At 29.3% G+C, this 15,889-nt stretch overlaps 1 protein-coding gene across 3 annotated transcripts in view; it reads right to left on the minus strand.

Annotated features, from left to right (window-relative positions):
• LOC101240062 (eukaryotic translation initiation factor 4 gamma 1) overlaps positions 1–15,889 on the minus strand; it is a 62,349-nt gene that overhangs the window by 32,681 nt on the left and 13,779 nt on the right. For 2 of the 3 annotated variants that reach the window (XM_065799298.1, XM_065799299.1), the window contains one exon: positions 12,751–14,825. In XM_065799298.1, the coding sequence (XP_065655370.1) occupies positions 12,751–14,825 (2,075 nt within the window). The remainder of the gene's footprint in view (positions 1–12,750; positions 14,826–15,889) is intronic. The other variant, XM_065799300.1, reaches the window with a different exon arrangement.

The following is a 15,889-nucleotide window of genomic DNA, read 5'->3' on the forward strand; positions in this document are numbered from 1 at the left end:
AATTTTAAAAATTAACAACATTTTTATAATAAATATACTTGTTGCTTAATATGGTTCGATTCAGTTTAAATTCCAGCTTATTTATTTTAAAAAATTAATATAAAATTCAAAAAGCAAGCAGAGTTATTTAACTTTAAGTATGATTTTGTTTGGAATTAGGGAAATCTACGATATAGCTTACCTTAATAGAGTTTCTGTTAAAAATTTTGTGCAATTTATTAAAGGGAGGGAAATGTCAACTAATTTTAAAAACGCTTTTCCAATATTTGTTGAAACATTTTTGTTGTACGGAGGGTTGAACCAAATTATATTTCTATTTCTATTTTTCTTTTTTGCAGTTTTTCTTTCAAATTTTAGCTCAAAATTTTTAAACCCACTTTTTTTAAGAGCATCTTCATACACGCGTTTGGAAGAGTTAAAAATATTTTTATTAGAAGAGTTTTGATTTAGTCTATTGTTAACTGAAATAGGAATTTGTTTTAGGATTGGAGGGGGATGATTTGAATTTACACGATTTTTTTTGTATAAGCAACTTAGAATTTTAGTCAGAACTTGAGTTGCTTATTTTTCAGCCAATTTCTATATCTCGAGTTGCTTAATGGTTGCTTAAGTTTCTTAGCCTAAATTTCAGTGTTTTTACGAATAAGAGACAAAATACCGTTTAATATCAAGTCTTTAACAGAAGAGTGCTCTTTACAACTAAAATCACTTAAATTCTAATAAAAAAAAAGATCAAAAATGTTTCTCTCTTCTGCTGGATCTTTATTTTCTTCATCTCCACTTTCTTTGTTTTCTTGTCCGTCGGATTTTTCTACTTGTCCATCTAGTTCCTTGTTTTCTCCTTCTGATTCGTCTGGCAAAACATCAATAGGGTTATCCTTTATTTTATCTGGAATAGGAGTCTCTGTGATTTCCACCGGGTTGTCAATGTCAACAGGGGGTGAAACAACATAAGCAGGCATGCCTTCAGGATTTATCTTATCGTCCTCGCTACCATCAGCTGTGATAAGACATCCTGTTTTCGCAAAGCTCCTATAAAGCATACTAAGAAATTTCTCGTCTTTGGATGTTTTACGGTAAGCTTCACCATCCCAACAAGTTATCAAAATGCGGCGATCTTTTGCCGACAGTTTCCGATCATCGTTGCCAGGCCAGATATTTTGTTCTGCGTTAATATGTAATTTGAATGCTTTTCCTGGTCCGGCATCAACAGGTTGTCAAAAATGTGTCCTGTTGGGAACACCAAACCAGACAATACCTTTATGTTGTCGCACTTCATTCAAAAACTCATCACTGACTTGGGCTGTCAGGTTATCACAGAACAAAACATACTCATCCAGGTTAGCAACAGCATTGGAGAGAGTGTTCTTCACCCATTTCACGGAAAACGCTGTATCTGCCTATGCATTTGGTTGCCAGTACACATCTACATTAGTGTCATAGGCTAAAACATCATCTTGACTAATCCTTTTTCCCTTACCTCTGAAAATCAACGCCGGCTTCACCATTCCTTCAGGACTGAAACATATTTGAAGGGTAGCTTGTCGCTTATCAAGCCCACTGCCAGGTTGAGCTACCCATACTCTATGATCCCTTTGTTTCTTTCCCTTACTCATTGGAATTTTGTATGTTCGTTTGCTCTCGACTACAAACGGGAGTGGAATTTGATCTACATTGATTTTCTTTTTCGGTGGAAAACGCCCCCATTTTTTATTGTATGTGGGTTTGCCACTTCCAAACTTTATTAACTTTTCTCTCAAATTTGAATGCCATTTCATCAGCATCGGGGTTTGCTTCTTTACGTCAGCTTGGCGATTACGTTGAACACACAGCATGCGGATCTTATTTTTCCTTGAAAAATGAGTGACTATTGATTTTGACAATCTTTCAGCATTCGGGCTTTGTTGTAGATGAATTTGATTTGCTCGGACATACAACCACTCAAAGTTAACTTTTAGCCTCTTTTTTCTTGCTTCGGAGAATTTGTCATAAAGTTTGTTAAACAAAGCTTTGTGTTTGTCGCCTCGTCGGCATTTCCTGAATAACGAGTTTTTCTTGTTTTGTTGTACTTGTTGTAGATTTCTTTTTCCTTTGATTTCCATCGTGTAATCATACTCTTATGAATGTTATACATTTTTTTGCTACATCCCTACTTAACATACCATCATTTAGCGCATCAACCTTTTCTTTTAACGTATAGCTCATCCGTTTGTCAGCAATTTTTTGTAATTCGTTAGCTTCAACGTCAGTAACAAGCTTCTCTAAAACCGATTTCACAGTTTTTTCAATATTATCGTACTTGTTCTTTCCATCAATGATTTGATCCAAGCTCATTGATTTCGGGTCTTTGTCAGTTTGAGCAATATCTGTATGTGATAACTCGAAGCATCGAAAAGGCTTCTGATGTTTTCAAACAATACATTCAATTTTTGCAAACAATACATTCAAACAAATTATCTTCTTTTTCCTTCGGCACTACATTTACCAACTCACCACGATGACAAATCTTTTTGGTAAAACCAAAGTTGAACAAATTTGTCTGCTTTCTCTTACTCAAGATCTTAACAGCGTTGTCAACAACATACACAACAACAACACTACTGTGATTACTTTCTTTTGAAATCATTTATCTAAAAGAAATCATTACATTGCAGAGAAAAAAATTGATTCGAACGCAAAATCGAATGTTTTCATTTCTCAAAAAAACGTGTACGGCAATTTTTTAAACTACATAAAGCTATGTTTTATATCCAACATAAAAATAGTATTTGACAGTAAATAAAGGAACTTTTTGAGTGCTTTGATTTTTATGTGCAATTGATGAGTTGCTTATGTTAACATTTGTTCAAAACTGAAGTTGCTTAATATTTTTTCACATCGAGTTCAGTTGCTTATAAACAAGTTGCTTGTTTATAAGCAACTGAACTCGATAAAAAATAGTGTATATTCTGAACTTTATAAAAAATAGTGTATATTAGTATACGACAATATATTATAGTATTCATCATTAGGTTTTTTATAAGTTTTTTATATATGTTTTTTTAATTAGTATAGTATTCATCATTAGGTTTTTTATAAGGCCTATAAGAATTATCTGAGAGATTGAATGTGACATCAAGAAAATTCACAATTTTTAAATTAATGTTAATTTCAATTTGGAAGCCAATATTTTTGAAAATTTGTATAATACTTTTTCTGATTTTGTCAAGTTGAGACCCTAATTTTTTTGCATTATAATTAAACCATCATCGCGATACAAACCTAATTGATTAAAATGAGCTAATTTAGCTAGGGAATTTAAAATATATAAGCCTACAAATTCGAAAATTTCTGCCCTGTTGAAACTTCCCATTGTTACATCAAAGCACTTGTGTGTGGTTTTTTTCTTCCATGCGGTAGTGGTGTAGTGGAAAGAGCGCTCGCTTTGTAAGCAAGAGGTTCGGAGTTCGTACTCCCACCATGTCCCTGGAAGTACCGCGTTCAACTTAATTTCTCTGCGCAGCGGCCTTGCTCGGCAAGGTTCGTGTTTCAGAGTTAAAGAGTTGAGAGAGGGTTGCACCACGAATAACAACTAAAAGATAAAAAACACACAAACAAATGAGTAGTCTCCTTGACTGTAGTGGCCCCCCTCAGGCCTTGGGGAGGTGAATAATCTAAAAAAAAATGTCTCGTTATTAAAATAGAGTAAGGTTTTTCTTATATCAATTCTCAACTTCTTGTGAAATAACTTTTCAATAATTTGAACTTTTTGATGTTTAAACATTCTTCCTGATGTGCCTGCTGATGGCAAAACATGCTGTTGAAGTTAAAAGTTAGATAAGTGTTTTTACTAATTTATTATTGCTCTGTTCTTTAAGAACATTGAGGACTCTATTTGTAGAATAAACTGACATAATTAATATATGTATATGTATGTGTGTATATATATATATATATATATATATATATATATATATATATATATATATATATATATATATATATATATATATGTAAACACCACACGGGTAAAACCACAGATGTCACATTTTTCTCATTTTGAGAAAAATGAAATTTAGTGTTTAGTGACATTAGATATCTGTTTGGTAATAATGTATTTAATCAAAAGTATATTTTTATGACATTTTAGTCTTAACACAAAATATAAAGTTTTTGTGCTAAATACAAGAACTATTTATTCACAGTATTCTTTTGAAAAAATAACACTCATTTTGGACATCTGTGATTTTTCCATTGTAAATTCATAAACTCATATACCACGTTCGCTTATAACCTTTTTTTTTAAAGGTAGATGATAACACATCGTAATATACAACCACAACATACTAAGTGTGTGATGGGATAATAAAGCCATCCCACCCCTATTTCTTTTCATAAAAAAACTCAAATAAAAAATCATATAAAAGTTTTTTTAATTAATAGCATTGCAACCTTATCTCTTCCCTAGCCTCATCTATTTACCATAAATGATTCCATGATGTCTGTGTTTCATCACTTTATGTCAAGTTTGTATAAACCATACAAAAACCAACTGTGAACAACACGATAATAAAAATGTGTTTTTTTAATTTTAAAGTAAAAATAAAATAAATTTTTAAAAAATAAGATAAAATAATATTAAATAATGTCTTACTTAGAAAATGTTTTGCTTTAATAAGTCTTTAATAAATTTTTAACAAAAAAGAGGCAACAGAGCTGTGTGTGCTTGTTTCAGTTTATCAGGCACTTCGATCTTTGATCTAAACATATGGGATGTAACACACATAAAACTAAATATTTCCAGTTTCCCATATAATTAAATTTTCAGTAGCCTTTAATATTTCATTTTCTCTAAGTGAACATGTCTTAAATGAACAAACAACTAAAAAGTTTGGCTTTGAAATTGTGAAAATTTTGGAAATTTTTCTTTTATCATGCTTATATATAATATTGAATTGTTATGGTTTTTTGTGAGACCCTCTAGTGTTTCTGCCAGAAACTTCTGATTTGCAATGGCCATGTTTCTGTCACATTCTATAGAGGTGTCGTGTCTATACAGAATGTGACAGAGTTCTAATTGGTAATGAAACAGGAATGCTGTCAAGTTTTTTAGTTTTATGAACTAGATAATTAAATCAATCTAAAACTTTTTATTTTAAATTTTGCCTAGCACATAAGTTGCAAATCAATTTAATATCCTTTACATTTGAGATAATTGATAATTTAAAATCATGCAGCATCGAACATACATCATTAGACCATCTGTGTCCAACAGTTTCATCATAGCAGTAAAATTATAATTTTTTGAAAGTATATTAGTGTTTAGAAAATAAAACAGCTGTTGTCTGGAATAGTATACATAATGGTTTCAAACATTTAGGCATTTTTTTGTTGAGAAATCCAAGCAAATTACTTCACAATTAAAAGCGTGATGAGTTGGAAGATATGTAGCTTTTTCCCTCTAATAAAGCATTTAAGCTTTTCTCAGATGGAGCCGGAGCAATTAAAACATTCTTTTTTGCTATACATTGTTAGCAGTATCAAAACCAGAAATTATTGAGTCTATTTTTTACTTTTTTAGGATACAAAAGGTACATCTTATGAATTAAAACAAAATTTTTAAATGTTTTATTATGAACGTAATGTTGTTTACTCCGAAGTTTCTTTAAAATAAAAGTTAGTAATGTAACTTACGCTTTACGCAACTTACGCTTAATATATCAAAGATGTTTATGTAATTTTATCAATTTTTTGTAATTTTAAAACAATTTTTCACACATTTGCAAAGATAAAAGATAAAAAAAGATAAAAGTTAGTAATGTAACTTACGCTTACTTGATTTAGTTATAAATAACTTAGACAACTGTGTTTTTAACAGGGTAAACATTGCTAATTATTAGTCATAATAAAAAAATGAAAATAAAAAAAGTTGTAATATTATAAAAAAATGCATTTTATGCGCTTTTCTGGTATTCGACCAAATATCTTGCAATATTCGACCAAATATCAAATAGTAAAAAAAGTAGCCGTATGGGCAGAATACCAAATAATTAATTTACCATAAGTTTTAACTATAAGTTATAACTTTTTATTATTTTAATTATCATTGATTTAGTTATAAATAACTTAGACAATTGTGTTTTTAACAGGGTAAACATTGGACAATAGCTGTTGTTACAAAGTTGCCCTTTTTTTAAAATGACTATAGAACCTTAAAAAATAGTTTTTTTGTTATGAATTTTTAAATTAAAATAGCTTAGTACTAAAATATCATAAAAATATATTAAACTTTTCAAAAAGTGGACATCTATGGTTTTACCCTTGTGGTCTTCATATCCATATTTATTTCTTTTGTATGATATATTTATTTTACATTATCTATTTATTTTATATTATATATTATATATATTATATATAATATGTATATATATATATATATATATATATATATATATATATATATATATATATATATATATATATATATATATATATATATATATATACATTTATATATATATGTATATATATATACATATATTATATATATATATATATATACATATATATGTATTAATAAACATAATGTGAATTTCAATCCAAGTTGAAATATTTATTTCATTTACAGAGTTTGTCAAGATTTAGGCAGCCACAGCCATAACCCCAACCCGGGCCCCGGCTATGGTTTATTAAACCCGGCCCTGGCCAAATATCAGTCCCGGTCACTTACTACTTATTTGTTAATGCTAATAACTAATAGGTTTTATTGTGCATTAAATAGATGTGGGGAGGCTAAGGCTATCCTTTTCAACATTTTTAAAGTCTTTGATAAAGTTTAGCATGCTGGTCTTCTCCATAAGCTTTCTGGGTCATTCCATATCAAATCACCTAATGGTCCCCAGGGTACCACCTCAAGTTTGCTTCAAATTTTGACCACCCACAGCTTTTATGAAAAAAACACTGAACAACCCTGAAAATTTTAGCTTGATTGACCAAACCATTCAAAAGTTATAATTGAATTAATATTGACCAAAATCTGAAAAATTTGAGTATCTGGAGCTTACAGTAGATTTTTTTGATTTTTATCAGATCATAACTTTTTAAATAAAATAGATGATCACCTGAAATTTTTTAGGGTAATTGTTTTTCACCCAAATTATCTATTTTTGTAAGTGTTTTTGACTGATTTTAAAGAGTTTTTGAGTTCTTGTACCTCAAAGTTGCTAAATAAAAAATATTAGAAAAAATTTTGGAAACTTTAATGTGCTACAGTCCAATACCAACAGACAAGCTGTGCCAATTTTTTGTTGCTTTTGTGTACTTAGAGTAACCACTTGTGGAAAAAATTAAAGTTATGTGTTAAAAGTTATTTTAGCACTTGCAGCAGCCTGTTAAAATCTCACTTCTTTTAAAAAATATGATAAATTACATTAACTTTGTAGGCATAGAACTGGCAAAGTTCTATATATAGGCAATCACCAAAAAAAAATTAAAGACCTATACTCTATCTTATCACATGATTGTAGCCCTATGACTTAGGTGTATATTTTATTTTTTCCCTAAATAAATATAATCAATTTTTCATAAAATAAAATTATCAGTGTCTAAACCTAATTTATTTGATGTGATTTTATAATATATATTTGTTAAATTTTATGCATATAATATAATTATAATGATATTTTCACATGGTTATAATTTGAGTGTAAAATACTTCAATTGCTTCAAGACTTTGTATTAAAACCTAAATCTGCGCAGTATTTTCTGGATTTTATTATTTTAGTTTTTAATATTTCAAGAACCAAAAAGTAAAAGTTTTGTGTATGCAGAAATAGTTATATGTAGAAATAATTTATTGGTTGCATTTTAGACAATTTTAATCGCATTTATACTTGAGATTTCATTTTTACGATTTTATTACTGGAAAAACATAAAAAAGTTTATTTTTAGATAATGTTACATGTTTAACTTTAATATTTTTAGATTAGTAAAAAATGTCAGAGAAATGTTGTGTGGGAAGAGTTTTAAATGAATATTGTGATAAAATGTCACATTGTAGAATGGTAGGAAGAATAAGACTAAAATATACTGATATTGAAGTTTTAATGCAAAGGATAGAATACACTTTCGAACCAAATGAGGAGATATGTATTCACCATGAAAAAGCCTATATTTCTAGATATGAAGCACTCCAAAAATACTGTTGTGATCCATTTAAAGTCCACAAGAAAAAAAATACCAAGGGATTGTGTAAAGTTAACATATCAATAGCAAATCAACTCAAGATCAAACCTGGTCAAAAAGTTTTTACTAACTGTATGAATGAATTCAAACTTGAAAAAATTACAGAAAGTAGTCAAGATGAAGCTGCTGAAAAAGATTTGAGTTGTTCAGACCTTGATAAGACAATTCTTAATAAGAGTGTGTCTTTATTGGAAATATCTCCACTCAAAAATGTAAGAAGACGCGAAAAATTAGGATATGGAAAGCAAAAAGCTAAAAAATTTGCAACAAGTATGACAAACCTAGTAGTGTCAGCATTGGATATAAACCCAAAAAATAAAGTATTGGAAAAAGAGCAAAAATGTATAAACTGTAATGATTTAGACAAACTGTTAGATGCAATAAAAAATAAAATGAAAATAAGTTTGAAGGAAGAAAAAGTTCAACTACTAACACTAACTTCTGATAGTTGGTAAATTGAAAAACTTGCAAAACATTTTTAGAACATCTCTATAAAAGCTTGAAAGTTGAAAAAATGAAAACGGAATACTTGCTAAACCTGAGGCTAAAATAGGACAGCTTTAGGAAGATATTGTTAAACAAAAAGTCATTGAAATTTATGAACCCAAAGAGTTCACAAGACAATGTCCAGGAAAAAAAGACTTTGCTTCTGTGCGTATAAGTAATGTAAAAATTCATTAACAAAAATGTTTAATATTAGTTCAATTAAAGGAACTTTTTCTTGAATTTAAGAAGTTATACCCTAAACACAAAGTTGGATTCAGCAAGTTCTGTGAACTAAGACCAACGTGTTGCATTACAGTTGACAGTAGTGGAAGTTGATCAGTTTGCATATGTTTTTATCATCAAAAAACTAAGTTGATGTGCACTGCTTTACTAAAGGGCCATTTAATATATTTCAAAAATTTGATGAAAGTATGTGTTTGTAATATATATAGGCAAAGCTGCATGTTCCATTTATGTTCCAATTCCCCTGGTAAAGTAAATTTAAAGACTTACTTGGAAAATATGTTTGAAAATAATAATTTTGATTTTGATGATCATATTGTATACAAATAATAGGTGTCCAAACAAGCATTACTGAGTTTATTGAAACTCTAAGTGAAACTTTGTATAATCTTTACCACCACCACTTTATCAAAGAAGCACAATCCTCCTACTTATCAGAGGTAAAAAGAACATTAAATCAACACATGTACCATCTTGAAGATCACAATATACATGCTGAGCACCACTTCTTTGCTACATTCCATGGCAAAAGTCTATGTGATGGAATAGGAAGAACTATAAAAAGAGAAGCAGCAAATTCTCACACAAAATGAACTGTTTACATGGGCTGAAAAAACATTAAAGGTGTTAAATTACTTAACATTTCAAGTGATAATATCAATAATCATGAAACTTATTTTAGCCTAAAGAAACGATATGAAGAGATGGACACAGTCCCAGGCTTAAGAAGCTATCACAGTTTTTACCAGGTGGAGAGAAATTATTTTTATGGATAATATTTAGCAATACTGTCTATGATACTCATTTGCTGAATAATATTAACTTGGCAAAAAAAGATCCTTCAAACTTTCAACCTGGTAAATACATTGCATGCTTTTACAATGATGAATGGTACATAGGGCTTGTACTTGAGATTTGTTGTGTAAACCAAGATGCTAATGTAAAATTCATACATAGAAACAAATTTAAAATGGACTAATGATGCACGATCAAGTCAATCTTGGGTTCCATTTGACAAAGTTATATGTCAAATAAGTGCCCCATCCATTAAGGGTAGAAATGCTTGTGACTACAAACTTGCTAATAATGATTATGAAAGTATTATGAGTTAATTAAATCAGATATAAAGAAAGTAGTGTACTTGTATTTCATGTGTATATACACTTCTTCTTTCAGCATTTTTTATTTTTTTGAAGTATAATATAACTTGCGCTAATTGGTATCTTTTTAAACTAAAAAAGCATTGCACTCAAAATGCTAAAATCACGTCATAAGATAGAGTATGGGTCTTTAATTTTTTTTGGTGATTGCCTATATATAGAACTGTCTACGCTACTTTCTATGCCTACAAAGTTAATGTAATTTATCATATTTTTTAAAAGAAGTGAGATTTTAACAGGCTGCTGCAAGTGCTAAAATAACTTTTAACACATAACTTTAATTTTTTCCACAAGCGGTTACTGTAAGTACACAAAAGCAACAAAAAATTGGCACAGCTTGTCTGTTGGTATTGGACTGTAGCACATTAAAGTTTCCAAAATTTTTTCTAATACTTTTTATTTAGCAACTTTGAGGTACAAGAACTCAAAAACTCTTTAAAATCAGTCAAAAACACTTACAAAAATAGATAATTTGGGTGAAAAACTATTACCCTAAAAAATTTCAGGTGATCATCTATTTTATTTAAAAAGTTATGATCTGATAAAAATCAAAAAAATCTACTGTAAGCTCCAGATACTCAAATTTTTCAGATTTTGGTCAATATTAATTCAATTATAACTTTTGAACGGTTTGGTCAATCAAGCTGAAATTTTCAGGATTATGTTTTTTTCATAAAAGCTGTGGGTGGCCAAAATTTGAAGCAAATTTGAGTTGGTACCCTGGGGCACTTTTGAAAAACTAGGTGGTTTCATATGGAATAATCCTTCTTCTTACAGTGTATCAGGTAACACCTTTTATTTATATATATAATTTATATAAGATTATTAAATCCTTTCTTACCAATCGTAGTATAAAAGTTGTCCTCGATGGACAGCGCTCTTCTTTATTTCCTGTAACTTCAACTCTTTTTAATTTACATTAATGATCTTCCTGATATTCTCACATCTAAGGTGACATTGTTCGCTGATGATACTACAAATTATTCTTGTCTTGATAAAAAGCCAACACAATCTGATGGCTTGGTGGGGCATTTGAGCTTGAACAGGATCTCACTTCTGCTATAGCATGGGGCTCACAGTGGCTGGTGAACTTTAATTCAGATAAAACCCAATATTTTTCAGCCAATGATGTTACCGGTATAATTTAGATCTCGTTACCGCAATAACTTAGATCTCATTATCGCAATAATTTAGAATTGCCCTCGTTACACCAATAGTTTAGTTACCGCAATAATTTAGATCTTCCTATATTTATGAATGGTGATGTACTCAATGAGTCATCTACCCTTCATCTTCTAGGATTAACTCTTATTTTTGATCTTTTTTGATAACTATATATCAAATCAATTGCAAAATTAGCATCTACTAAGGTTACATCTCTTTATAATGCTTGTCACTTTCTTACTCTGAATTCTATTCTTTATCTCTATATATCTCAAATCCGTCCTTGTATGGAATACTGTTGCTAATATCTTGAGTGGGTCTTTAAACGATGCCTTTCTCTTTTAGACAAAGTGAAAAAAAATGCATTGTAAACATAATTGGACCTGCTTTTGCAGCCAACATTTAATCATTCCCTCATTGTCATAATGTTGCTTCTCTTTTTCTTTTGTATAAATATAATGGGCGCTGTTCTAAAGAGCTAGCGTCTTTTGTGTTATCTACTTAAATTTTAGTAGATAACGCAAGAGACACTAGCTCTTTAGAACAGTGTCCATTATAGTATTTATAAAAAAGAGAAAGAGAAGCAACATTACAACATTCAACAGAATGCAAGTTTATATCTCGAGATGACATTGTAGTAAATAAAGTGTAAAAAACTATACTGGAAAAAGATTTTTGGATAAAAAAGTTAATTAGTTGTCATAATTATAGATTAAGCTAAACAATTTTGAAAAATTTAAAATTTAATACAAAAAATATATTTAAAGTCATGTGATTATGTACACACCGCATACAAAGGGGATATATATGTATTTCAACTCTAACCACTCTCCAATAATGCGGTGGTGGTGTTATGGTAGGGTGCTTGCTTCATAGGCAAGAGGTTCCAAGTTCGATCCCCACCACGTTCCTGGTAGTACTGCGCTCAATTGTTTCTTTGTGCAGCGGCTTTGTTTGTTAAGGTTCGTGTTTTGGAGTTCTAGAGTTGAGAGAGGGTCATAACCACAATTAAGTAGCCTCCTCGTTTGTATTGGCCTTCTGGGCCTTGGGAAGGTGAATTAACAAAAAAAGAATTTTTTTAAAAATATTTCAAAGTTTATTATTTTTTTTGAAACTATGTGTTTTTTTTTTAATTCATGAAGGGATTAAGAAAGTGGGGTATTTCAAATGCATACACATTTTTTGGGGGAAAGGGGGTTGCATATTTAAAAGTATGCATAGCAACAGAGGGGAGGGGTCAAATTTTAAAATTTTAGACATGTATACTTATGGGCCTATATATATATTATACCCCTAAATGTGTAAAACTTAGTATAAACTGCTTCATAAATTTGATTGCACTCCATCAATTTAAAAACTACAAAATAAAAGTATAATCAAATAATGTAAAAAACAATTTGCTCTTTATTAACCAGTAAACAAAAACAAAATTTGAAAAGAATTTTAAGTTTTACTTCAATAAAGTTAAAAAAACCTGAATTAGTTGGGTATCCATAATTTTTTTTTCATCAATTGTGTTAACCATGTGGTATCTTTCCACATTGGAAGCATTTAATTTGTCTGAACTGATTTTTTCTGGTTCTTTCTCTGTTTGTTTTTTGGTAACTGTTTGTTGATTATCAAATGATTGTTGCATATTATAAAGGTTTGGGTGCATATTTTTTGTCACATTGTTAGAAGAATTTGGTTGAAATTTTTCTTCGGTTTGGTTAACTTGTTTTTTCTTAAGCCGCGGTTCTGATTCTGATTTGCTATGCATTTTCTTAAGTTGAAATTCTGGTTGAGGTTGCAAATAAGGTTGTTGTATATTGGAAACCTTTGGGTATACATTTTCTGATACATTCTTAGAAGAATTTGGTGGAACTTTTATTTCAGTTTGGTTAACAAATGTTTTCTCAAGTTGAAATTCTGTTTGAGGTTGCAAATGAGGTTGTTGAATATTGGAAACCTTTGGGTATACATTTTCTGATACATTCTTAGAAGAATTTGGTGGAACTTTTATATCAGTTTGGTTAACAAATGTTTTCTTAAGTTGAAATTCTGGTTGAGGTTGTAAATGAGGTTGTTGAATATTGGAAACCTTTGGATATACATTTTCTGATACATTCTTAGAAGAATTTGGTGGAACTTTTATATCAGTTTGGTTAATTAATGCTTTCTTAAGTTGAAATTCTGGTTGAGGTTGTAAATGAGGTTGTTGAATATTGGAAACCTTTGGGTATACATTTTCTGATACATTCTTAGAAGAATTTGGTGGAACTTTTATATCAGTTTGGTTAACTAATGTTTTCTTAAGTTGAAATTCTGGTTGAGGTTGTAAATGAGGTTGTTGAATATTGGAAACCTTTGGGTATACAATTTCTGATACAATCTTAGAAGAATTTGGTGGAACTTTTATGTCAGTTTGGTTAACTAATGTTTTCTTAAGTTGAAATTCTGGTTGAGGTTGCAAATGAGGTTGTTGAATATTGGAAACCTTTGGGTATACATTTTCTGATACATTCTTAGAAGAATTTGGTGGAACTTTTATATCAGTTTGGTTAACTAATGTTTTCTTAAGTTGAAATTCTGGTTGAGGTTGTAAATGAGGTTGTTGAATATTGGAAACCTTTGGGTATACATTTTCTGATACAATCTTAGAAGAATTTGGTGGAACTTTTATGTCAGTTTGGTTAACTAATGTTTTCTTAAGTTGAAATTCTGGTTGAGGTTGTAAATGAGGTTGTTGAATATTGGAAACCTTTGGGTATACATTTTCTGATCCAATCTTAGAAGAATTTGGTGGAACTTTTATATCAGTTTGGTTAACTAATGTTTTCTTAACTTGAAATTCTGTTTGAGGTTGCAAATGAGGTTGTTGAATATTGGAAACCTTTGGGTATACATTTTCTGATCCAATCTTAGAAGAATTTGGTGGAACTTTTATATCAGTTTGGTTAACTAATGTTTTCTTAAGTTGAAATTCTGGTTGAGGTTGTAAATGAGGTTGTTGAATATTGGAAACCTTTGGGTATACATTTTCTGATACAATCTTAGAAGAATTTGGTGGAACTTTTATATCAGTTTGGTTAACTAATGTTTTCTTAACTTGAAATTCTGTTTGAGGTTGCAAATGAGGTTGTTGAATATTGGAAACCTTTGGGTATACATTTTCTGATCCAATCTTAGAAGAATTTGGTGGAACTTTTATATCAGTTTGGTTAACTAATGTTTTCTTAAGTTGAAATTCTGGTTGAGGTTGTAAATGAGGTTGTTGAATATTGTAAACCTTTGGATATACATTTTCTGATACATTCTTAGAAGAATTTGGTGGAACTTTTATATCAGTTTGGTTAACTAATGTTTTTTTAAGTTGAAATTCTGGTTGAGGTTGTAAATGAGGTTGTTGAATATTGGAAACCTTTGGGTATACATTTTTTAATACATTCTTAGAAGAATCTGGCGAAAATTTTATTTTAGTTCGACATTTTGGTTGAAGATGTAATTGATATTCATACACATTAAAATAATTGGGGTATAAATTTTCTTTAACATTCTTAGGAAGATTTTCTAAATTAAAAAATAAAAATATTTTTTTAAAGAAATTATATTCTATTAAATGCAATTGAAAAAACTTTTTTACATCTATTACAAATTTATTTATTTTCGTATTAATAATTGTTTAGACTAAATTGCAAAAAAAATTAACTTTTCGTAAAAGTTTGTTTCTATTCAAAAACTTTAGATTGATTATCATATTTTAAACTAGAAATTTTAATGTTTTAAAATTAATTTTTTGTCAATTGAAAAAAAAAAAATATATTTAACACCATTTTTTAAGTCTAGCATATAAAACTTGATTTAAATTTATTGATTGTTTCTTAATTATTATTTAAATTTATTGATTAATTGCTGATTATTTCTAAACATTTTCTTTGACCCTATTTAACATTTCGACTTTAAATACTTTTATGACCTTATCTAGAAGGTTTTACAGCTTTCTATGCTATGCACTTTGATGTTTCTTTCTGCTTTGACTTTGACAATGTTTACACCTTTCTTTTTTACAAATGCTTTTTTTTCTTTGTATCTTTTTTTATTTTAATGTAAATTATCATTACACAAAAACCACCAATAATATCATATTTCAAATATCACTAATAATATTATAAAATACTTTAAATTTTTCTGAATTTTTAATGAACATTTTTATTAAGTACAATATAAAATTTATAAAGCAATCAAGAAACTTTGACAGACATGCAAAATCTATCTAATTCATCAGTTAAAATCTATTTACAAAGGAGAATAGAAATTAATGAACTTATATAATAATATATAGAAGTACAATTAATAGTTTTTGTAAAACGATGATATAATGCATAACAGTATTTTATATTGTTGCAAAATTGGGTTAAAAAAAGTTTAGTGATCTATCAGTTAATAAAACTGTTGGTGTGGATGGTGTTAGCGCATATGTACTGAAGAACTGTTCTGACAGCTTCTCAATACTGTTAAGCACAATTTTTTAGAAGTTGCTAGGTAGTGAGTGTTGTCATGAAATATGAAAAAGGCTAACATAACACCACCAAACAAAAAAAGAAGCAGACACAACCCAGGAAAATACCAGCCTA

Source organism: Hydra vulgaris, chromosome 06, assembly GCF_038396675.1.
Source record: "Hydra vulgaris chromosome 06, alternate assembly HydraT2T_AEP".
Taxonomy (NCBI): domain Eukaryota; kingdom Metazoa; phylum Cnidaria; class Hydrozoa; order Anthoathecata; family Hydridae; genus Hydra; species Hydra vulgaris.